Source organism: Geotrypetes seraphini, chromosome 4 (assembly GCF_902459505.1).
Source record: "Geotrypetes seraphini chromosome 4, aGeoSer1.1, whole genome shotgun sequence".
Lineage (NCBI taxonomy): Eukaryota > Metazoa > Chordata > Amphibia > Gymnophiona > Dermophiidae > Geotrypetes > Geotrypetes seraphini.
In genome coordinates, this window is record NC_047087.1 from 307,857,852 (window position 1) to 307,883,524 (window position 25,673).

The following is a 25,673-nucleotide window of genomic DNA, read 5'->3' on the forward strand; positions in this document are numbered from 1 at the left end:
GAACAATGCGAAGCAGTACTCTGCCCACTAATGGCCAAGGAGGGAACACATACAACAGCCCCTCCGTTGGCCACGGTTGGACCAGAGCATCCAGACCCTCGGCCAGACCGTCCCTGCGACGACTGAAGAAGCGGGGTACTTTGGCGTTGCCACTTGTAGCCATCAGATCCATCAGGGGCTGCCCCCAAGCACGCACTAGCAACTGAAACGCCTCGGCGCCGAGACACCACTCTCCCGGATCCAAGAAGTGACGACTGAGGAAGTCCGCCTGAACGTTTTCTACCCCGGCAATGTGAGAGGCCGAGAGGTCCAGAAGATGCGACTCCGCCCAAACCATGAGCCGAGCCGCCTCCTGCGCCACCAGAGTGCTCTTGGTGCCCCCCTGACGATTGACATAAGCCACCGCCGTGGCATTGTCCGACAGGACTCTGACCGACTTGCCCAACAAAAGGGAGTGGAAAGCCAACAGCGCCAGCCGGACCGCCCTGGTCTCCAACACGTTGATCGACCAGGAGGCCTCCTCCGTGGACCAGGTTCCCTGAGCAGAGTGACCCAGACACTGGGCCCCCCAACCCAGGAGACTCGCATCCGTAAGGAGCACCGTCCACTGCGGAAGATCCAGACCCACCCCCTGAACTAGGTGAGGGGTCCGGAGCCACCAACGCAGACTGCAGCGCGCCAAGCCTCGCAGGGGAACCGGAACATCCATCCCGTGCCTCTGGGGAGACCACCTCCGGAGCAGAGCATACTGGAGAGGACGCATGTGGGCCCGCGCCCACCTCACCACGTCCAGGGACGCCGCCATCGACCCCAGGACCTGGAGGAAATCTCGCGCCCGAGGACACCGGGACGCCAAAAGCAGGCGAATCTGAGACTGCAATTTGCTCACCCGGGCCTCTGGGAGGAAGACCTTCCCCAAGGAGGTGTCGAACAGCACCCCGAGGTACTCCAGACGCTGAGCCGGAACCAACCGACTCTTGGAAAGGTTGACCACCCAGCCCAGCGACCGGAGAAACTCCACCACCCGAGCCGTAACCCGGGAGCTTTCCTGCAACGACTTGGCCCGAATTAACCAGTCGTCCAGGTAGGGGTGTACCAGAATGCCCTCCGACCGCAAGGCTGCTGCGACGACCACCATCACCTTGGTGAACGTCCGGGGAGCCGTGGCCAGCCCAAAGGGAAGCGCACAGAACTGATAGTGCCGACCCAAGATCGCAAAGCGCAGGAAACGCTGATGAGAGGTCCGAATAGGAACATGCAAGTAGGCCTCCGTCAGATCGAGAGAAGTGAGCAACTCCCCCGGCTGAACCGCCAGAATGACCGACCGCAGCGTTTCCATACGGAAAGAGGGAACCTTGAGAGCTCTGTTGACCCCTTTCAAATCGAGGATGGGCCGAAAAGTCCCCTCCTTCTTGGGCACCACAAAGTAAATGGAGTACCTGCCCGTGCCCCACTCCGGGGGGGGCACTGGAACTACTGCCCTGAGATCTAGCAAGCGCTGAAGGGTCTGGCGAAAAGCCTGCGTCTTCCCCGGAGTCTGACACGGAGAAGCGAGGAAAAAATCCGGCAGAGAGCGGGCGAACTCCAGGGCATAACCGTCCCGCACCACCTCCAGGACCCACTGATCGGACGTGATCTCGGCCCATTTGGGAAAAAAGTCGCGCAGCCGGGCCCCCACCGGAACCAAGGGGGGCGCCGGCAAGGCGTCATTGTGCAGGACGGGAAGTGGGGGAACCGGCGGAGGGGTTCCCTGCCCCCCGACGGGCCCCCCGAAAGGGCTGCATGCGCTGGAAGAACCGACCCCGGGAAAACCCCGGAGACTGGAAAGAAGCAGCCCCACGCCCAGGGCGATACTTGCGAAATTCCCGCAAACGCCCCCGGGCCGCACCACCCCGAGACGCCGGGCGGGCACGGTCCTCCGGCAAACGGGGAACTTTCGAGTCCGACAGAGTCTGAATCAACTTATCCAAGTCCTCTCCAAATAAAAACGACCCCCGAAAGGGAAATTTAGTAAGCTTAGCTTTGGACGCAGCATCCGCCGCCCAAGCGCGCAGCCACAACACACGCCTTGCGGCCACACCAAAAGCCATGGACTTAGCCGAGATCCGCACCAAGTCATACAGAGCATCCGAGAGGAATGAGGCAGCCATCTCAATCTTCGCTACCTCCTGATCCACCAGAGACCAGTCGTCAGACTCTCGATCCAAGACCCGCTCCGCCCACCGAAACACGGCGCGAGCGACCAGTCCCCCACAAATAGCCGCCTGGACCCCAAAGGCAGAGACTTGAAAATTTTGCTTAAGGATGGTCTCCAATTTGCGCTCCTCAGAGTCCCGCAAGGCAGAACCGCCCTCAACAGGCACGGTATGCCGCTTGGAAATAGCCGAGACCACCGCATCCACGACTGGCGAAGCTAACGTAGCCCGATCCCCTTCAGGAATGGGATACAGGCGAGCCATGCTGCGCGCCAGCCGAAACGGCGTCTCCGGCGTTTTCCACTGCTCAAGAATAATATCCCGAATATCCTGATGCATAGGAAAAGAGCGGGAAACGGAACGGATCCCTCGTAACAGAGGGTCCCCCACACGCGGAGTCTCCGGCGGCGCGTCCTCAAAACGCAAAGCCGAAGAAACCTGTTGAATAAGGTCAGGCAGCTCATCTCTCTGAAAAAGGCGCACCACGGACGCCTCGTCACTGGAGAACGGGAAACCCGACAACCCGCCGCCAGCTTCCGTCCCCTCCAGAGGGTCCTGGAATTCCTCAGAAGGGTCCAGGTCCTCCTCCAGACCGACACGTTCCTCCGACCACAAATCCTCGTCCCACGACACCCGCGGACGCTTGGACAAGAGAGGCGGCGGAGGGGACGTCACGTCAGACGAGAGAGGCAAAGCCGCAGGGAGCGCGGAGGAAACCCCACCCCCCGAGACCCCCTGGGCGCAACCGGGACCCCCAGCCGCCTGAAAATAGGCTTTGCATAATGAAAAGAAAAAATCAGGGGAAAAACCCCCCGAGGGTCCCAAGGGACTCCCTGCCACAGCAGGGGACCCAGCAGAAACCTGCCCCTGCTTAGACAAAACAGGGGGAAGGTCACCTGAGGTGGAAGACAAAATGGAGGGGCCAGACAGAGAAGATGGCGTCTTTCCCGCCAAAACAGCTCCCTCCACAGCCTGCAGCGGCTGAGAGACCTGAATAGTCTCAGCCGCTAAAACAGGCAAGCCGGCATCAGCTGTCAAAATATCAGCTGAGAGGGAATCCTCTAAAACCCGACCGTCGGCGGCTCGGGGAATCCCTCCGTGGGCGGACGGAGAAGACCGGGCTTCTCCACCGTTCCCTGCCGACTCGCGAGGCACCATCGGCGGGGAGCTCTGGGCGCCTGCAGCCGCTGCCGACGGAGCTCCTCCACCGCACCGGCCTGAACACCGCTTGCACAGGCCGGCCGCAAGTGCCTCGCGTCTGGAGCACAATGAGCACTTTTTCCCTTTAGAAGTGCTCATTGCTCCATACGCGACCTAGCTGTAAAAAAGTGCCGGTTAGTTGAAAAAATACAGTAAAATACAGTTTTCTTAAAGGGATACAACCCTCCAGACCAGCACTACCTCAGGATTTTTTTTTTTTTTTTTTTTTTTTCAGAACAGACTCCACAGGCTCTCGAAGCAATATGCCTTGCTTGATTTAGGGGGCAAGGCTTACTGCTGAGGCTCCTCTAAAAAAATATGGGGAGGTGGAGGAAGTGGGGGGAGGGACCCCGCTCGTGACCCGCCGGGTTTGACACCCCCGAGGTCGGACGAACCCCCAAACAGAGTCCGTCCAAGCTCCGTCCGGCTAAAAACAGGGACAATAAACCTCTAAACAAATTCCAACAGCCCTACCAAGGGAGATGGGTACAGATCACTCAACACCTGCTGGAGACTGAAAGAAGACTGAGGGAAATAGAGAGGAGGGGCTAGGATATACTGTCCCAAAGTTTTGTTTTTCAGTCTCCACCTGCTGGTCATGATTAGATATATACCCAATCGTAAAGTTAACCTCTACTGGTCTGGAGAGTGCTAAAGAATGGCAAGTATTATTTTACTTTCAAATGCCTTTAAGGCAAAATGTTAACTAGAGATTTCTGGTTTAAATCATTTATACATTACTGGTCAAAAGTGTAACAGTAGTTGGTCTGAATCACACCAGATTTTCGGACGTTATTTAGACACTGTTGGCTGGTAAAAACTTTAGCGTTGTCTTTGAACATTAGTGCTATTTTAGCCGTTAGTTTCATGTCGACAAAATCAACAATAAATTTATGAAAGGGATTGTATTCACTTTGCCAAGTATTTTTTAAAGCATCAAACATAGTCACCAAAGTTAGTCTTTTGATCCACATATCTTTGATATGTTTGGTTGTAAAAACTTTAGCGTTCAATCTGAACACGAGTACCATTTTAGTTATGAGTTCACGATGGTAAATTTAATATTGGTTCCTTGGAAAGCCATCAGTGTTCAAATTTGGTTAAATATATTGAGTGCTTTTTTGGCAAAATATTATTTTAATTCTGTTACAAATGTGTCCAAATGAATAAATATTTCAACATTCTAAAATCTGTTTTAGTACCATGAAAGACTTTAGGTGCTTTTTGCAGTCATTCTTTAAACATTTAATATTGTTTTACAAAAAATCCAATGATTTGTCAAATATAATATAAATATAATGTGTTTTTTCTTTCTTCTCTTCTTTTGTTTAAGAGTTTTGAGCAACATTGAACACCATACTAGCACTATCTTAAGCTTTATCATTACCCTTGAAGAAGCTCCATCAGTGCGAAACGGGCTGGGCCTCCGTCGGGTTGTTAAGATAAGTGCTTTTTTAGTATTTCACATTTAAAGTATGATGAATATCATGTGAATACTTGATACATAAGATGCTAGTTTCATACATACTCATTCAAAAGAAGAAAGAAAATATTGTCATTTTTTGACTTATGGCTTAAAATAAAAAGATAAAAGCATACATAAAAAATTGTATTTAAAATATTTAAAATAATATAAAATAATCAAGGGTTTTTGACCAGTGATGATGCCCACCCCGAAAAAGTTGTGACTTATTGATCACATTCTAGGGGTATTTTGAGGTCTTTTTTCCCTTGTTTATAAACACACACATTATATATTACAAGTGTTCCTATATATTTTTTGCTAGTTTCTACATTTATTTGGTCACTTTATACTTTTTCCATTACTGTTTTTCAGTAAACCCAACAACAACTACCACCTTTAATTTTATCTGGCCCCCACTTTTCATAGGGGTGTTCCCTTCGCCTTTTTGGCTTCTTTTTTTTTTTTTAACCTCACTTTCCAATCTCGCCCCAAGCGCATTCCCAGGAACATGTCCCCTAAAACATGGACGCGACACCGCACATATTTCTATGCATAACGAAAGAGGACATTTTTCAGCAGTCTGATGGTTTTCATAGCCCATGTAACACAATTCTCTCCTTGCTGGGGATTTTTGCGCGTTGGCAAAATTACAATCAGCCCTCTGGGAGGAAACCTGAGGTGGCGCAAACCTCAGAACTGCTGTTCTGCAGGTTTTCTGCAGGAAGGGCAACTTTTGTTATCAGCAGACGCCAAAGCAAAGGCTTCCCTCCCCTTACCTGCCGAGGTGCAGCACATTTTCCGTGACATTGCTGGCAAACATAGCTTTGTGTACATCCCTCTCTTGCACAAACAACACGTAGCAGAGACGGCGTGCCAGCCACCCTCTATGCCTGCAAGAGAAAAAAAAAACCACAATCACCTTGCTCACAACATTCCTCCCTTTTAGTTGTTTGTTTTGGGAGTTTTGTTTGGGTTGTGTTTTGTTTTTCTTGGGGGGGGAAGATACAATTTCAGATTCCTGTTTAAAATTGTAATTTTTTTTTCTTCTCTCTGCCTATATTTTTCTGCATTGATCTCTTTTCCTTTATAAAGGTTACTTAATCTGCATGGCAACACAGTGGCAAAGGCTATAAAAGACCTATCAAATGTGGGCTGATGGCAGGACGAAGCACTATTGCTGGAAGCTGGAAACGAGAGGCGGCAACGGCGCTGTAATCTTGAAGAGAACTTTGGACTTTATTAGCTGAACGGAAAAGTTGACAGATTATAGGTTGAAGAATGGGACTCAGATAGAGCACTGTTGGGAGGCGGGGTGGGTGGGGAACTGTGATTAAGGATATTCTGGGTGAGATGAGGGATAGGAAAGGGAAAGAGAGGAGTTATATGTTGTGTTGGAGCTCCTGTACCGTTGTACTGCTCCTGTTGCCAATTTCATAAGTGTTGCATGAATCAAATAGTCAAAACCAGTGGTCTCAAACACGCGCCTCGGGGGCCACATGCTATTTTGAGGCCCTCGGTATGTTTAACATAATCACAAAAGTAAAATAAAACAGTTTCTTGATCATATGCCTCGTTAGCTATAAAATTACAATACAGTGGTACTTTGGAATCCGAACTTAATCCGTTCCAGAACCCTGTTCGAGTTCCAAGACAATTTTTCCCATTGAAAAGAATAGAAACTGGATTAATCCGTTCCTTGGTCCCACAAACTCTGCAAGATCGGGCCTACCTGGCAGAAACAGCAAGAGCGGGACCCCCAGCAGCAAGTGGTGTTTAGCCCAAAGCTTCCCTCCCAGGCAGAAACAGGAAGCTGCCTCAGAGGGGAAACTTTGGGCTGAGCACTGCTTGCAGTTCGGATTCCAAAGCAGCGTTCGGACTCCGAGGCAAAAATGAAGAAAAAAAAAAAAAAAAAAAGATCGTATTCCAAATCGTTCGAGTTCTGGGGCGTTCAGATTCCGAGGTACCACTGCATTATTATTAAGACTTAGACAAAAGGAAAGATTTATAAACTATAAAACGTTTTACCTCATGCAAAATTGTCATTTTTTAATAAGACATTTAACTATTTTTTCTGAGGCACTCCAAGTACCTACAAAATCCAAAAGGTGGCCCTGCAAAGGGGTTAAGTTTGAGACCACTGCTCAAAGCCAAGCCACCCTCAACTGGTACCGTATATCACTTTGCGATGGCCAAAACTAACAAGTCCACCACTGGCGACTTTAAGGTATCCCTATCCCCCTCTGGGATTGGATAAAGGGGAGCCATGGAGCGCGCAAAATGAAAATGCGATTCCGGCTCCTTCCACTGCGCAAGCACAATATCCCGAATATCCTGATACATAGGAAAAGAGCGGGAGGCAGAGCAGATCCACCGAAGCAGGGGGGTCCGCCCCAAGCGGGGGCTCCTTCGCTCTTTCCTGAGAAAACTTGAAGAATAAGCTCCTGGAGCTCGGCCCACTGAAAGATGCGCACCACAGACATCCTCACCAGCTCCGCCAGTGGCATCCGTCCCCCAAAGAGGATCCTGGAGGTCCCCCAAGGGGTCTAGGGTCCTCATCAAGCAAAAACTACTCCCCCATACAAAATAAAATCTTCAAGAGATCCTCAGCCGCTTAGATGAAACCGGAGGAGACGAAACTGAAGGGAGACCCCGGGGTGGAAGCAGGACCCCCGGCCACCTGAACATAAGCCTTGCACAAGACTAAAATAAAATCAGGGGAAAATCCCCCTGGCAGCCCAATGGGACTCGCTGCCAAAGCAAAGGACCCAACAGAAACCTGCTTCTGGCTCTCCAATATAGGGGGAAGGTCACCTGAGGCTGCAGACAAAATGAAGGCGCTTCCCGCCAAAATCAGAGCAAAGTCCGGAGAGAAAAACACCCCCGAGGCCTTTAGCAGCTGGGAAGCCTGAACCGCCCCAGCCGCTAAAGCAAGCAAACCGGCAGCAGCTGTAAGGGAGTCCCCAGTAGCTTTGACAGTAAGGAAAACCTTATTTCCCTGACCATCAGCGGCTGAGGAAATCCCTGTGTGAGTGGCGGGGGAAGCCCAGGTTTCCCCGCTGTCAGCATGCGAGGTATTCGCAAAGGGGAACCCTGCTCACCGGCACCCGAAGCGAATGAGGATTCCCCTTCGCAGTGGTCTGCACATCGCAAGCACAGGCTGGCCGAAGCTACCTCGCGTCTGGAGCGCAATGAGCACTTTTTCCATTTAAAAGTGCTCATTGCGCAATACGCGACCTAGCTAAAAGAAAGGTGCCGGTTAAAAATAAAAATATAGGTACACTGAATAGAGGGCTCTCTACAAACCGGCACTGCCTCAGGTAGATTTTTTTTCTTTTCAGAACAGACTCCACTGGCTCTCTAAGCCAGTGTTTTTCAACCTTTTTTGGGCAAAGGCACACTTGTTTCATGAAAAAAATCACGAGGCACACCACCATTAGAAAATGTTAAAAAATTTAACTCTCTGCCTATATTGACTATATATAAAGTAATTCTCTTGAATAGGAATCAAATAAACACAAAGAAAGTATTTTATAATTACTTTATTATGAAATAAAAATTATAAAAATTATAAAATACTTTATTCAGTGCGAAACCTGGGCCTGTTTGGCTGAACACAAAGCTGATATTCTGGCTGGAATGGAAGAAAGACACACACGTACCTCTTCGTCAACAGCTCTCAGTCTCTCTCTGTATTTGGTTTTTATAGCATACAAAAATAGACAAATATACCCTCCATCCTTTTTATTAAACCACAATAGCAGTTTTTAGCGCAGGGAGCTGCGCTGAATGCCCAGCACTGCTCTTGACGCTCATAGGCTCCCTGCGCTAAAAACCACTATTGCGGTTTAGTAAAAGGTGACCATATTGTAAAATATAGACAGCAGATATAAATTCAGAACTGTGCATAGTAAGTGAAGGGAAGTTTTCATCTCTGGGAATTTACCCAGTTAACTATTAAGTTATTTGGGCAAATTCCTTTGAAAACTGTGGTAATACTGCCTCCACTTTGCTAAATTTAAAATAAAATCATTTTTCCTACCTTGTCTGGTGATTTCTGGTTGCACTTTCTTCTTCTGACTGTGCATCCAATCTTTCTTCCCTTCTATCAGCCTGTATGCTTTCTCTCCTCCACACCTCATTCCCTCCCCCAACTTTTTCTTCCTCTCTCCCTGACCTTTCTTTCTTTTTTTCTGTTTCTCTTCTTTCCTTCTGTTTCCCTGCCTGCCCCCTTTCTTTCTTTCTCCCTGCCGTTCCCCAAGCCACTGCCACTGCCGCTGCCATCGGGGAACAGGACCCACCAATGGATAACAGGCCCCAAAGCCGACGCATGCTCTCCCTGACGTCAATTCTGCAATCGGAGAGGAAGTTCCGCCCAGCCAGGCTGGTGATTTCTGGTTGCACTTTCTTCTTCTGACTGTGCATCCAATCTTTCTTCCCTTCTATCAGCCTGTATGCTTTCTCTCCTCCACACCTCATTCCCTCCCCCAACTTTTTCTTCCTCTCTCCCTGACCTTTCTTTCTTTTTTTCTGTTTCTCTTCTTTCCTTCTGTTTCCCTGCCTGCCCCCTTTCTTTCTTTCTCCCAGCCTCCTGTCCAGCAGTAACTCTCTTCCCTTCCTCCCCTCCCAGCAGCATCTCTCCGTCTCCCTCTCCAGTAGCAGCTGTCCTTTTTTTTCCTGGCCCAGCAGCTTCCCAGATTCCTTTCCCTCCTCCCCTCCCAGATGCATCTCTCCTTCTCCCTCTCCAGTAGCAGCTGTCCCTTTTTTTTCCTGGCCCAGCAGCTTCCCAGATTCCTTTCCCTCCTCCCCTCCCAGAAGCATCTCTCCTTCTTCTCCCTCTCCAGTAGCAGCTGTCCTTTTTTTTCCTGGCCCAGCAGCTTCCCAGATTCCTTTCCCTCCTCCCCTCCCAGATGCATCTCTCCTTCTCCTTCTCCCTCTCCAGTAGCAGCTGTCCCTTTTTTCCCCTGCCCAGCAGCTTCCCAGACTGATAGTGGTTTTCTCCCCTCCCAGCAGCTCTTCTTACTTCCCAGCGCAGCGATTCACGAAGGCAGCCTCGGGTCCTTTGTTGGGTCGCGCCGCCTCTGAGGAAAGAGGAAGTTGCATCATCAGAGGCAGCCGCGACTCAGCAAAAGCCCCGAGGCTGCCTTCGTGAATCGCTGCGCTGGGAAGTAAAGGAGAGCTGCAGAGAGGGGAGAAAGCCACTGTCGGAGGCTCCCCAAGATCTCTCCGGCCCAGCGCACGCTTCCGATGCTGATCTTGCCGGTCCTGCGCGGACCGGCAGGAAGTTCAAATGAGTCAATCTTGCCGGTCCTGCGCGGACCGGCAAAAATTTCCTGCGGACCGGCGGTTGAAGAACTGTGGATTAGATCGCCAAGACAAAGTGAGTCCTGGGTGATCGACTCACTTTGCCTTGGCGAGCTACTGGCGCCCCTGCCTCGGGCCCCCTGTAAGCTCCGGGCCCGGCGGCCCTGCGGCACACCAGGCAACATCTCACGGCACACTAGTGTGCCGCGGAACAGCGGTTGAAAAACACTGCTCTAAGCCATATGCCTTGCCCGTATTGGTGACAAGGCTTACAGCTGAGGAACCTCTACAAAATTTTGGGGAGGTGGAGGAAATGAGGGGAGGGATTCAATTCGTGACCCATCGAGTGCGACACCCCTCCGAACTCGGGCAGACCCCCGAAAGGGTCCCCCCAACTCAGTCTGGCACCAAACGGGGACAAGAAGGCCACTAAACCAATTTCAACACCCCTACACTAACCAAGGGAAGACTAGCAACAGCTTATCACCCCTGCTTGGAGACCGAGAACAGACTGGTGTATATTAGGGGGAAGCACAGCTACTTGTATTACAGCCAAAAGATTTTGTCTCAGTCTCCACCTGCTGATCATGGTAAGCTATTACCCATCAGCAAACTGTAACGGTTTGGAGAGATTCTAAAGAAACAGGGATTCAGTTCTATAAAATATAAATGAAGGACTCAACGCTGCAAGCGTTTCAGTAAGTTTCAAGTTTATTAGTAATTTGGTACACCGACCATCACAGGTATCTGGCCGGTTTACAGTATTAAAAGTTTAAAATATCTTAAAAAAATAAAATAAAAATAGGGCAGGTAGGGGCCAAGACAAGGTCAAAATTTAAAAGGAGCAAAGGGGGAAGTTAAATTTTAATTACATTATGAAAAGAAAATAAAGAAAGAAAATAAAGAAACTAATGTGCAATTCTGGAGGCCACATTACAGTAAAGATGTGCACAGAATTGAATTGGTTCAACGGACGGAAACTAGGATGATCTCGGGGCTCAAGGGTCTCTCGTACGAAGAGAGACTGAACAAATTGCAGCTCTACACTCTTGAGGAACGTAGGGAGAGGGGAGACATGATCGAAACATTTAAGTACCTCACGGGACGTGTCGAAGTGGAAGATGATATTTTCTTTCTCAAGGGACCCTCGGCCACAAGAGGGCACCTGCTCAAACTCAGGGGCGGAAAATTTCATGGCGACACCAGAAAGTATTTCTTCACAGAGAGTGGTTGATCATTGGAACAAGCTTCCAGTGCAGGTGATCGAGGCAGACAGCGTGCCAGACTTTAAGAATAAATGGGATACCCATGTTGGATCCCTACGAGGGTCAAGATAAGGAAATTGGGTCATTAGGGCATAGACAGGGGGTGGGTAAGCAGAGTGGGCAGACTTGATGGGCTGTAGCCCTTTTCTGCCGTCATCTTCTATGTTTTTATGTAGTCAGGTTTCTTAAGTCCATTTTGAAGAAAACATATACTCAAGATGAGATTAAACAGAAAACAGAGCAACCAAAATGTTTTGTTGGCCCCGGCACTACTCGCCAATGAATATACATGAAAGAGATTTGCAAGCCCATTACATCCACTGTATGCAGATTTTCCTCATACATATTCATAAGGGATATCCTGAAAATCAAAGTCAATAGAAAGAGTAAAACGGGTGAAGACAGACATGGTTACATACCTTGTGTGTGTTTCATTAATATAGATGACATTACGAAGACCCAAAGAAGGGATGTTTGCGTTGAAAAGTTTATCCTATTCAAACATTACAAAATATATATCAGAAATCTTTACCTTTTAGAAAAGCACTGTTATTTACCAAATATCAAGGTGGATAAATATTAAAAAAAAATAAAAGAAATCTGATTTTTTTTTTAATTTAAAATCACATATTATTTTTAATAAAATGCTTTTTTGAAGGAAAAAAAAATCTAAAGATAGATTTCTATTTAAGATACATTATAGCCCAAAAGTTATTCATCATGAAAAATGACTCATTTTTAATTATGTAGCAAAAGGCTGTATGGCAGTCTCTCTCAAACTTTTTTAGCTCCGGCACACTAAACGGAGCAAATGTTTTTCATGGCATAGTATAACTGAAATGATAAAATTGCAAAAAACAAAAAAAATAAAATTTGAAAATTTATTTATTTAAAGTTCTTTAATGGTAACAACAGTTGTATCCTTATGCACACAGACGTTCATAACATTGACAGACGTACATGTCATCTATTTTAGTGTATACTTACGAAGGGAATTTTTATAAATAAAGAAAAAATTTCTGGAATCTCTCTTGGCACACACAGAATCTCTTCAGGGCGTACACCACTGTGCCTTGGTGCACAGTTTGAGAGACACTGTTATATAATCAATGTTTACTTTTTTTTGGTAAATTAATTCCATTCATCATGTCAAGGGCAAGATTTAAATCAAGTCTTTATGACTAGTGATTTAAATCAAATCCACCCTGTCAAATACACATGCAGAGTGTCAAATTCTCAGACACCTAAAAACTGGCAGCTGTTACTATAACAGGCACAGGTCAAATCCGGATTTAAGCAGCATTGGCCCATTCCCAAAAGGACTGTGGCTCAGGACTGCCCACCCACAACAAAAAGAGAGGCAAAAAAAAATACACTTCTCCCTCCGTTTTGCGATTTCAGCAATCGCGGTTTCGATTACAGCAATCGCGGTTTCGATTATTCGCGTTTTTTAGCTTGCTGGCTCCTCCCCCCAAATAGGTCAGCTTGCATAGAGAAATTGCTGATTCCCAGCACTTTCTTCACCATGTTTTGCCTCTCCTTCAGGAACAGACCAGGTCTCCCACCACGTTATTCGCGGTTTCACCATATTCATGATGATTTTTAATAGAAAACCAGTACAGATACTGCTATTACCCAGCACTACACTTCTAAATATAAGCCCTTCCAGCTGTCTGGGCTTATATTTAGAAGTGTAGTGCTGGGTAATAGCAGTATCTGTACTGGTTTTCTATGATATATATATATATATATACTGCTGGGGTATTTTGTTGTGATTTTTAATAGAAAACAGAGAATAACATATGAAAAAGTTATTTGCGGGTCTGTTAATCCCCTATCACAGCAAAAATGGAGGGGGAAGTGTACGGAGAATGGCAAAAACCTCACTTTTTAACAATTATTTATCTTCTATTTTTCTTTCCATGGCTTTTTTCACATTACACGGAACCTTGGTTGCAAATAGTCTAATGCAGGGATCTCAAAGTCCCTCCTTGAGGGCCACAATCCAGTCGGGTTTTCAGGATTTCCCCAATAAATATGCATTGAAAGCAGTGCATGCACATAGATCTCATGCATATTCATGGGGGAAATCCTGAAAACCCGACTGGATTGTGGCCCTCAAGGAGGGACTTTGAGATCCCTGGTCTAATGGGCTTTTTCACTAAAGCTTAGAACACACTAAAGGACATCAGTGTGCGCTAAGGGGCAAATTCTGTAAACAGCATCCTGATGGCAGGCATCCTACCGTTGTCTAACCGGCCAATCAGGACGCACATTTTCTAAAAAAAAAAAAAAAGAAGCCCCCCCGAGGCAGGCCGCCTACACTGTAGTCATTTGTCACGGATGCAGGGAGACACGTGGGGACACTTAAGCTTGCCCAAGGCAAAGTGGCCTTGGGTGAACTTAAATGGCCCTAGGCGTCTCCTTAGGGCAACAATAGATACCTGCTGGCCTACATTCCAAATAGATGCGGCCACTGAGCTGATCGCAGCAAGGAAACCTCCCTGCCGCGATCAGCTGAGCAGCCACAGCATGGAACCCCCCCCCCCCCCCATCGTGAAGTTGGCTAGCAGGAGAGATGCCCACACCCTCCCACCACTGCATCCCCTGTGAATGACCGCAAAAGAAGGGATGCCCACACCCTCCTGCCGCCAAACCCCGAACCCCCTCATGAATGTCCATGGCAGGAGGGATCCCCACTCCCCCACACCTCCCCCATACCTTTTAAGATGAAAGTCTGACCGGAGGGATGCATACACCCTCTGGCCAGTAGGCCCGCTACTGCAAAATTGTGGGCCTTCCCCTTCCCAATACATTCTGGGATATGCTGAGGAGGGGCCTAAGGATCCAACTGACCCAGATGCCTAAGGCCCCTCCTTCCCAAGGCTCTAAAATGGCAGGCCTTCCCCTTCCTGGTGCATTCTGGGATGCACTGGGAGTGACCTAAGACTCTGATTGGCCAGATACTTAAGCCATGTAATTTTTATTTCTTGTTGTAGGTATAATCCAAGAATCAAAATGGTCTTACCCGGCTCAGGGGCGAGCAGGAACAACAACACCTTCCCACGAAGGGCCTCTTCCTGTTCAGTAGGGTCTCCTTCCATTTTAGTGTCGCAGACCTGAAGACCTTAGCACTGGCACTTACATCTCCCTAGATAAAGTTGAAACAAAACAGGACATGGTTTCCAGTACTGCATGTGCTGTTATTCTATCACCGTAACTAAAGCAGGTGCAAAAACCTCCGACATGCAGCAGAAGCCCTCCCTCGTATCTGGATTACACAGGCAGAAGTGGAAGAATGCTTCTTTTACTCCAGGGGTAGGCAATTCCGGTCCTCGAGAGCCAGAGCCAGGTCGGGTTATTAGGCTATCCACAATGAATATGTATGAGATGGATTTGCATGCACTGCCTCCTTGAGATGCAAATCTATCTCATGCATATTTATTGTGCATATCTTGAAAACCTGACCTGGCTCCGGCTCTCGAGGACCGGAATTGCCTACCCCTGTTTTACTCTGTAAACAGTATATCGCAAACTGTGAGCCGCGGCACACTAGATAGAGTACTGCAGCTGATTCCAGTAAGAAAGAAAGGCGGCGCCACTGGCCGGCTGCTTATAGGACGCGCCTCTCGTAGCGAGGCACATCCTGTGCCGACGACGACTCTCCTCCTCCCCCCACACCTCCCCTCCTCCAGGACCCCCCACCGAAGTGACAAGATTCAGGGAGAGGGCTCTCCGCACTTCAGGGTGCCTTCCGGACCTGGAACTGGGTTTAATGTGCCGCCGGCCGAAACATTTGCGGAACACTGCTGTAAACAGTCGTTTTGCACATACACTTCACCCTCCGTATCCGCGGGGGCAGAGTCGGCCTGCGAATATTAAAAAACTGCAAATAATATTCAGGACGGTTCTGCCCTTAACCCCCGCTTCCTCCGGCTATTTTAAGCCCTGAAAGCCCCCCCTTAAGCCTTACCTGGTGGTCTAGCGGGTTTTCAGGCAGTTTATAGTGCGTTTTATGCAGTATTTTAGGTTCAATTAATTGTATTGCACTGTCGAAGTTTGAAAATCAATAATAAAGATTTTTTTTTAAAAAAAGAACAAATTACCTCAGATTTTGAAAAAAAAATCTGAAAGCCTTTTTATCGGACAGGCTTCAATTCTCTGAAATATAACCATATAAATATATACCTCAAACCACAACCAACAAAAACTACCTCACAATCTAACCAATCTACAGAAGATCAAACCTACCCAAGTGAATGTACTGACCGATAACCATGTCAAAAGATACTGCTTAATCCTAACTACTATACTGGACTCCCAACATGTTAAGAACCATAAAAATGCAAAACAGAACTCATTTCTCAACCTGAAAAATGATGACCGATTGTAATAGCTCAACCAGCATAATGTAAATTCCCATATTAGGGCTCTTCAGCTTGGAAAAGAGAGACGGCTGAGTGGAGATATGAATGAAGTCTACAAAATCCTGAGTGGAGTAGAATGGGAACAAGTGGATTGATTTTTCACTCCATCAAAAATTACAAAGACTAGGGGACACTCGATGAAACTAAAGGGAAATACTTTTAAAACCAATAGGAGGAAATTTTTTTTCACTCAGAGACTAGTTAAGCTCTGTCCCTATGACGCCTTATGACGAAGACCACCGACCATTTTAGTAGCCTTCCTGTGGACCGACTATCCTGTTTATATCTTTTTTAAGGTATGGTCTCCAGAACTATGCACAATATTTTAAAAGAGGGCTCACTAGAGTCTTACACAGGGGCATCAATACCTCCTTTTTCCTACTGGCCATTCCTCCCCTTATATACTCTAGCATCCTTCTAGCTTTCGCTGTCGCCTTTTCAACCTGTTTGACCATCTTAAGATCATCACATACCACATCAAGCACCACTCCTCTTTCATGCACAAAAGTTCTTCATCCCCTAAACTGTACCGTTTCCTCATGCTTTCACATCCCAACTGCATGACATTGTATTTCATTAAATCTTGCCTGTAAAATTCTTCCAAGCTTTGTTAGATCCTTCCTCGTGTTACTCACTCCATCAAAGTATCTACTCTACTGCAGATGTTGGTATCATCTGCAAAAAGGTAAATCTACCCGACAGCCCTTCAGCAACATCGCATACAAAAATGTTAAAAAGAACAGGCGCAAGAATCAAACCTTGAGGTACACCTCTTATAACATTCCTTTTCTCTGAGCAATTGCCTTTCACTCAACTAGTTTTTGACCCAGTCCATCACTTTGAGGCCCATACCAAGGGGACTCAGTTTATTTATTAGACGCTTCAAAGAAGCTAGAACAAATATCTAAGAAACAGAGTAAATAACAGGGCTGCCTCAAGAGGTTATTGCACCCCAGGGGAAGGTTATTTTCTTACCTCGATAATCTTTCTATTAGAAAGGCCCGAGTCTTATTGTACTGAAGAGTTACTGTACAACATTTTGCTGAGTTGGGAGGGGAGAGGTTTGATTTTCATGGTTGATGTGTATATCTTGTTGTTTATGCATGCCATATTTTTTTTCAACAAAACTTATTTGAAACCTAAAAAGAAAGGCCTGAGGCTTGAACCAAGTGGGTTATTCTCCTTTACTTGCAAATTTGCAGAAGGCATTATCTACCTTTTTCTCTCAGCTCTGCCTCCAGCATCTCTGGGCTGTGCCCTGTCTGCTCAGTTTAAGAACAGAAGAATTGCCACTGCTGAGTCAGACCAGTGGTCCATCATGCCTAGCAGTCCACTCACGCGGCGGCCCTCTGGTCTAAGACCAGCACCCTAACTGAGACTAGCCCTACCAGCACACATTCTTGATCTGCAGAAACTTGTCTAACTTTGTCTTGAATCCTTGGAGGGTGTTTTCCCCTATAACAGCCTCTGGAAGAGCGTTCCAGCTTTCTACCACTCTCTGGGTGAAGAAGAACTTCCTTACGTTTGTACGGAATCTATCCCCTTTCAACTTTAGAGAGTGCCCTCTTGTTCTCCCTACCTTGGAGAGGGTGAACAACCTGTCCTTATCTACTAAGTCTATCCCCTTCAGTACCTTGAATGTTTCGATCATGTCCCCTCTCAATCTCCTCTGTTCGAGGGAGAAGAGGCCCAGTTTCTCTAATCTTTCGGTGTACAGCAGCTCCTCCAGCTCCTTAACCATCTTAGTCGCTCTTCTTTGGACCCTTTCGAGTAGTACCATGTCCTTCTTCATGTGGTGAGACCAGTGCTGGACGTAGTGCTCCAGGTGAGGGTGTACCATGGCCCGGTACAGCGGCTTGATAACCTTCTCTGATCTGTTCATGATCCCCTTCTTTATCATTCCTACCATTCTGTTTGCCCTTTTTGCTGCCGCCGCACATTGTGTGGACGGCTTCATCGACTTGTCGATCAGAACTCCCAAGTCCATTTCCTGGGAGGTCTCTCCAAGTACCGCCCCAGACATCCTGACAATTCTTTTAAGAGGAGAGATAAGGAGGCGGGAAATGGGGTACTCCCCAACCAGCCAATTCTGTTCTGATGTGCAATAAGTCAAAGGCAATAAATCAATAGTTTAGTGGGCATTATGCAGGCTTAGGTCCCCCTATCCAAGCTACGTTCTGTCCGTCAGGGTGACTTGTTTGTGCCACCCGTAAGGGAATTGAGACTGAATACCTCACGTGCAGGTATGTTTTTCTGAGGGGACTCCCAGGAATGGAATCGGCTACTGTTGTACATTAGAAAGCACTGTAATTTTGATGCTTTTAAGAAGTTACTGAAGAGACATCTATTCTGTAACATGAAATATAGGCTTTAAGACATTTGTGATGGTGTAAGCACTGGTCGCTTATTGGTTTGTGTTTCTTATATGTATTATTTGTACTTTTTTTTAATGTTTGTTTAAATTGTGAGCCGCCTTGGGAAAGGCAGGTTATAAATAAAACAAAACCAAACCAAACAATAACAATATAACTGAGAACAAGTTGGAAACGAACAAGCCACCTACCTGAATGCAACCAGCATTAACACTTATGTAACTGTCAAGACTTGCGACTCATCTTCTAGCAAACTCACTACGCTCATGTCACCCCTGTCCTTAAGTCACTTCACTGGCTCCCTATCTGCCATCGCATACAGTTCAAGATCTTATTGCTGACCTATAAGTGTGTTCATTCTGCTGGCCCTCAATATCTCTCCTCGCTTCTCTCTCCTTATACACCTCTCAGAGAACTCCATTCCTCAGATAAGTCGCTCTTAACATTACCCTTCTCCTCCACTGCCAATTCCAGACTTCGTTCCTTTCATCTAGCTGCCCCTATGCCTGGAATAAATTACTCGAGTTTGTCTGTCAAGCCCCTTCCCTTGTTTAAAAGCAGACTAAAAACCCACCTTTTTGATATAGCCTTCAATCCTTTACCCTAATCCCCACTGCCCACCAACCCAGCCAGCTGATTAACCCTTCCCCTTACTGTATCCATGACATCTTGTTTGTCTGCCTTGTCTGTTTAGATTGTAAGTTCTTTCGAGCTGGCACTGTTTTCTTACTCTTTGTGACTCTGTACAGAACTGCGTGTGTCTGGTAGTGTTATAGAAATAATTAATAGTAGTAGTATAATTTCATATTCTTGTCGATGTATCTCTGAATTGCTTTCTGTAACTTCGCTGTCTGTGTGCAGTCTCTTTTTATTGTAAACCGCTCTGAACTGTTTGTGGTATTGCGGTATATAAAAAGTTATTATTTTTACATTGGAACAAAGAGATCAATCCATATTCTTTGGAACTGTCTTGACAACAGACACCAGCATCAAGCAGGCTGATTAAAATCTGACAGAGCGGGCCTTCAAAATTCATATGCCTTTCTACTAGAAAGAAGATTATTGAGTTAAGAACCTAATCTTCCCTTCTAGTGCAAAAGGCATATGAGTCTAGAACCAGTGGGACATACCAAAGCAGTTCCCAAAGTCTAGGATGGGGCAGAAGAGCCTGCTGTGAGTACAGAGGACCCAAAAGTGGCATCCTTTCAACCTGCCACTTCCAATCTGTAAAATTTTGTGAAAAGTATGAAGGGTGGACCATGGAGCCACCCTATAAATTTCCCCATGAAGAAAGCCACACCCCTCGTAGACTATGCTCTCAAAGTAATCAGTATTTGCTTACCACACCCGATATAAGCTAATCAATAGCTGCGCGAATCCACCTGGAACTAGGGCCCCTAGAGGCTGGCCTACATGTCAGGCGTCTGCCCAGGAGTGTAGGCAGATTCTACATAGGATGCCAGTGCGTGATTGACATGTGATCGGCAGCTGCCGATACAGGCGTCCTATACAGAAGAATCAGGCCCTCAACTTCCCGGTACTGAATATTCAAGTTAGTTAAGTCTGTGTCTGGGAGCAACTTAAAAGCAGGCTGAATGTCACAGTGTCTTCAAAAAGTGTCCAATCTTAACACCATGAACCTTTTATAAATACAGGAGGGGGGTTTCAATATTCAGCCATCGAGCTGGGAGCATTTTGCTCACCACCAATGGTATTATTCCCGGATATTCAAAGCCAGGACCTGTGCGGGCTCCAACTTTAAACATCCAGTTATTTTTAAGCTGGATAACACATAGCAACTGAAGTCGATATTCAGCATAAAATTAGGACAGACTTTTCTGCGGAACCATTTATGGGGTACACCTGGCCACTCAGGACCGGATTCTATAAACAGCGCCTGGCGGCACCTAAATTATAGGCAGCACTTGGCGCAGTTGTCAATCACCCGCTAGGCACGGACTGGTAGCGCTATAGAAATAATTAATTGCAGTAGGAGTTTTTCACTGGCCTAATATACCGGCTCCTATCTTGGATGCCTAACTCAACCACGCCTATCCTCAGCCCCTAACCACACTAACTTTTCAAGCAGGTGTCGGAAGGCGCCTCCTTTTAGGCGTTGTTAGGCACCGCGCAGAATTCTGCATCTTTAAAAAAAAATTTTGAATTATTAAATTATATTTAATGGTAAGGTCAATCGTCACGCCATCTCGGCGAATTGAAGTAATTTAGGTCAGATAGGGGTTTTAGTTAGACGTCACTTGGAGGCCTCAATTAGGGTGCTTAGCAGCTCCTCACCAGGATGCAGCTTATAGAATCTGGCCCTTAAGGGTTAAATATCAGCACTTAAGCAGCCAAGTGCTGAATCCAGCACCGGAACCCCCCCCCCCCCCCCCCAACGCAGCTAGCTTTGATTTAGGCGCTAATCGCGATACCAAGCGGCACTTAGCCAGTTAAATGCTGCTGAATATTTATTTGAATTTTTTAGCCCATCCTCCCAAAGAAGCTCAGAATGGGTTACAAATGACGTACTCAAGCATTTTTCCCCGTCTGTCCTGCCACAATCGGTGACAGGTCAAAAGCGCGCGAGGACAAAGGCGCACCGACAACCGAGCGCGGACAACTGAACGCAGGGCTTAATCGCGCCGAAGAAAACCCGTATTTTAAAGGGCTCTGACAGGGGAGAGGGTTGTGGGGGGGGGAACCCCCCCACTCTACTTAATAGGGATCGCGCTGCCTCACGCTGCCATGTTGGGGGGGTGTAACCCCCCACATTATACTGAAAACTTAACTTTTTTTCCCTAAAAAACAGGGAAAAAGTTAAGTTTCCAGTATAATGAGGGGGGTTATAACCCCCCAAACCCCCCACAACACCAGCGCGATCTCTATTAAGTAAAATGGGGGGGGTTCCCCACCAACACCCCCCGTCAGAGCCCTTTAAAATACGGTTTTTCTTTGGCGCGATGAAGTCCTGCGCTCAGTTGTCCGCGCGCCTTTGTCCTCGCGCGCTTTAGACTATGAACCGCCACAATCTATCTTGGGCAATTGAGGATTAAGTGACTTGCCCAGGGTCGCAAGTAGCAGCACGGGGTTTGAACCCACAACCTCAGGGTGCTAAGTCTGTATCTCTAACCACTACACCACACTCTCCAATCAAGCAATTTAAGCTGGCTAAATTGACTTGAATATCAGCCCCATAGTATGGAGTGGAGGCCTGTGGTCCAGTGATTAGTGCTGCTGCCTCAGCGCCCCGAGGTTGCAGGTTGAAATCCCCGGCTGCTCCTTGCGACTCTTGCCAAGTCACTTAACACTCCATGACCCCAGGCACAAAATAAGTGCCTGTCTAAAATATGTAAACCGCTTTGACTATAGCCAGAGAAAAGGGCGGTATATCAAATCTCATCCCCTTTACCCCTTTAAACAAACCATCAGTAATATGGGAAATTAAAATATAATTCTTAGTTCTGCATGTGAGTCAGGATTATAAAGAGGAATCACACTGCAGAAATTGAACACTGCATCCAGACCATGTGAAATACACAAGGTATGAGATTTTTCAACGTGGATTCTTAGAGCCTGATAACTGGAACAGACGAATGATATCTTGGGGCAGTAAAATCCAGTTATGTTTATGCCATGACAATGCTCATTAGTCTGATGATCCCTTAGACCAGTGGTTCCCAACCCTGTCCTGGAGGAACACCAGGCCAATCGGGTTTTCAGGCTAGCCCTAATGAATATGCATGAAGCAAATTTACATGCCTATCACTTCCATCATATGCAAATCTCTCTCATGCATATTCATTAGGGCTAGCCTGAAAACCCGATTGGCCTGGTGTTCCTCCAGGACAGGGTTGGGAATCACTGCCTTAGACATATATATTTATGAGGAGTTTCTTGTGAGGTGATTTGAGCTGATCAAAGCAGCATTCAGGCAAAACAGATCAGAGACATGTGCCACCCCCTCCCCCCACCTTTCCTGTGGAGAAAACCCTAGGCATTGCTCAGGCTGAAGAGTAAGCCGTCATCTTCATGGCCTAGGGCCAAGAACGTCAGTGCCACTGATGGGCTAGGTAGAAGGGGGAATTAAAATGAGGGGAAGCCATTAAAGATTCATGCAGCCTTAAACCCATCAGAGGACTATTCAAAACTAACGGCCTCTTTTACAAAGCTGCGCTAGCGGCTGCCGCGCAGCAACAGCCCCGAAGCCCATAGGCCGCTAGCGCGGCTCTGTAAAAGAGGCCACAAGTTGAAAGTACAAAATAAATCCATTAAAAAATGAAAAATAAAAATAAAAAAAACGCATTGTCATCCTGGCCTCTTAACTTTAGAAGGATCAAAAATGGCCAAGAGCGTACAAAAAAGTGGATGGCAAACACCGCTAGGAAAAACCGACTCATTAAAACGTAGACATGCCTTCTCAAGCAAAAGAAAACTGAAAAATTAAAAATGAGAAGGAAATCCGCAGTGGCAAGACAAACATTTTAACGGAAATGTTTAAACAGCACTTGAACGTGCATCATTTTGTATGGCGTGTAAACGATAAGGAGCTAGAACGAAGTTTAGATTTTCTCTCCTAAGAAAACCCGACGAACAGATTTTTACTTACCCATTCTTCCACGGAATGCTTGAGTCTCCCAGGGGTGCTTTCTCCATGATTATAGAAACCATCTATCGTGCCATGTGAGTACGCCGCTTCATCCATGATACAGACTATCCCAAATCATGGGCTACAAAAAAAAAAAAAATAAATAAATATTATATAGTCAAAGTTTTACAGAGAGTAGGACACTACAGCACACCTGCCATGACTTATCACTGTGCTCTCTCGAACACAGTACAGCTACCGTCAAAACAACAGCATGAGAAAAGATGCTTTTGTGACTCGCGGGTATTAAGTCCCATGGGGCTCTTTTGTACCATATAGCAATTAATGCGATACTGAAGAGAGCTGGAACTTGCTCGATGTCAAAATAAAAGGGACTTGGCAAGAAGCAGCCTAAGACGCTCATTCAGCCCATTTGCTCATAAAACCCACCGATTGCCTTGATTATGCAACCCTAGACCAAATCAGGCATACCGGTTCACAAGTAATGCAATCCGATTGGTAACAAAAGCAACTTCATTCAGGTTAAGGTGCTAACAAATTTAGTGACTAAGCAGCGTTTTGCGAAAGGGTTAAGGGAAAACCAGCAGCATTAGAAAACTGATACAGTAATAGAGCTGGCAATATTAAGAGCACAGTGTTACACCTCAAACCGTTACAAGCTTATACCCCACAAGGTCACCATGCTGTCCTTGAGCAAATGATTCCTTTGTATGCAAAGGCAAGAGAGCATTACAAAGCACGGTTTATATTAGGGGGGGGGGGGGAAACATTTTTTTATCCTAGTGGAATGCTCTATGCTCTAGCAGACTTTCCAAATAAAATGCTACTGGTTGTTCATGTATCAGATAATCCTTATACAGTGAATGTCAGAGCTCTGAATCTGGAAGGTGAGCCTAAAAAGCCCTCTCCACCTTTTCCTGGCATCAAGCCCTAGCCATCACCACCACGTAGCACAAGCATCTGTTCAGGTAAAAATGACAAGCCATACATTACCAACAAGCAGCCTGGGTTTTGGGGTTTGTTTTTTTTTAACTAAAAGTACTGCTGATTGCTTGAAAAGAGTAACCAAATCAAATGTGAACGTGTCCCACAAGCATTGAACCCAGCCTAAGGGCTCCTTTTATCAAGTGGGGTTAGCGCGGACTTTTAATCACACGCTGGTCAAAAAACTACCCCTTGCTCAAGGCAGGCGTTAGGCTAGCGCCGGCCAGCGGTTTAACGCGCGTTAAACCGCTAGCCGGGCTTGATAAAAGGTGCGCTACGGGGGTTAACGCCTCGGACATTTCATCACCGCGCTATCCCCCGCGGCATATCAAAAAACTACTAGGCAGGCGGTTGAAGGCGCGGTATTCCGCGCGTTAACCACCTACCGCAGCTTGATAAAAGGAGCTCTAAGAGTAGCTTGAAGAAACAGCCCGACTCGTCTGCTCTTTTGCACCGCAGGAGGAGGGTCGCCGGCCTCTGGCTCGCCTGAGCTTTACCTCCGAGCAGCAACCGGGCAACGGCCGCAGCACTTCGAGACGTCCCGACTCCCCCCCCACAAAAAAAAAAAAAAGTTTCCCCAACGCCCCGTGCGGGACAAGTTCAGCCCAGCGGCTCGGCGCCCCGCCCACGGGAGGGGCCAAGCGAGCGCGCGGACAGCGCGAGGGGGCCGGGAGCCGCAGTGCGCGCCCTTCGGGCCGGGGAGGAGGCGGCGGCTGGTGACCGAGGAACAAAGAGAGACGTAACGAACCGAACCCAAACTACGCCGTTAAGAAGAGAAAGTCGGTTCCGGGGGGGGGGGGGGGGGGGCGAGGACGACGACGAGGCGGCGGAGCGGTCCCTCGTCCTGCCGGCGCCTCCCGCTTCCAGCCCCTTCGTCTCGAGCTCTCACCTGCCCCGCGCGCGCGCGCGCCGCACTCACAGCTGTCCGCAGGGCCAGGGCGCCGGCGTGTGAGGGGAGGGAAGAGGAGGGCGCGCGATGGTGACGTCGACAAAGTGCGCCGCCTGTTCTAGGAGACCCGGAGAAAGCTGCCGCCCTCCTCCCGTCCCAGGAAAGGGAACCCCAAAATGCCGGGGTGAGGGGGGGGGTAACTCCCTTCCCCCCTCCCCGCATTCGTTCAAGTTAGCTGGGCTGGAAGAGCTTTTGTATTTTATAGCGTGAGTCCGAGGCTGTGGAATGTAATGCCAGAGTCCCAACTAAGATGATGATTTTCTTGAGGCTTAAAAGAACATTGTTGGATCAGAAAGCTTATCCTTCATCCAAATCATTTCCCTATCCCGTCCTCAACGAGCTCAGAACGGGTTAGAGGTTAAAATACTTAAAAATAGTCATTCACATACATATACTTAACGTGACCATTTAAAAGGGGACATCTATTAATAGTCAGCCCCGCCCCCATCCCGCCCTAGCCCCGCCCTTAATTTCTTCCATTCATTTTTCATGTACACATAATATCTTATTAATGGCCTCCTTCCCATGTTCTTAGTGCCCAGAGCCTCCTTCCTATGTCCTCAGTGCCCCTAGTGCCTCTTCCTATGTTCTTAGTGTCTCATCCTATGTCCTTCTGTTCGGGACAACGGGACAATCAGTCCGAAAATGAGACTGTCCGGTTGAAAACGGGACGTATGGTCACCTTATTCATGAGTGATTGACTCAGCATTGACAAGAACAAACACATAATGGTTAACCACAAAATTAAACTACACAAAGCACACTGCATGCTTCTCAACATTCATTCCTACCAGAACACAGATAACCCCTATGCAAGCACAGGATCAAAAACTAAAAGTACAAAGAAACCCTAAGATGCAAAACTCAGCATGCAGTACAACCCCAGAGAAAAAGAACAAATGCATTTCT

The 25,673-nt window shown here is 47.2% G+C and overlaps 1 protein-coding gene across 4 annotated transcripts in view; it reads right to left on the minus strand.

The window, feature by feature from the left end:
* Positions 1 to 24,935, minus strand: part of GPAM (glycerol-3-phosphate acyltransferase, mitochondrial) — a 96,663-nt gene extending 71,728 nt beyond the window's left edge. Inside the window, exons 1-5 of one of the 4 annotated variants that reach the window (XM_033940080.1) lie at positions 24,735 to 24,935; positions 22,832 to 22,952; positions 14,455 to 14,577; positions 11,846 to 11,919; positions 5,637 to 5,750 (exon numbers count right to left, since the gene is read on the minus strand). In XM_033940080.1, coding sequence (XP_033795971.1) covers positions 5,637 to 5,750; positions 11,846 to 11,919; positions 14,455 to 14,577; positions 22,832 to 22,927 — 407 coding nt within the window. In that variant the 5' untranslated portion in view covers positions 22,928 to 22,952; positions 24,735 to 24,935. Of the gene's footprint in view, positions 1 to 5,636; positions 5,751 to 11,845; positions 11,920 to 14,454; positions 14,578 to 22,831; positions 22,953 to 24,201; positions 24,550 to 24,704 lie in introns of those variants that run through there. The other 3 variants (XM_033940081.1, XM_033940078.1, XM_033940079.1) reach the window with 3 other exon arrangements.
* Between the last annotated feature and the right edge of the window lie 738 nt (positions 24,936 to 25,673).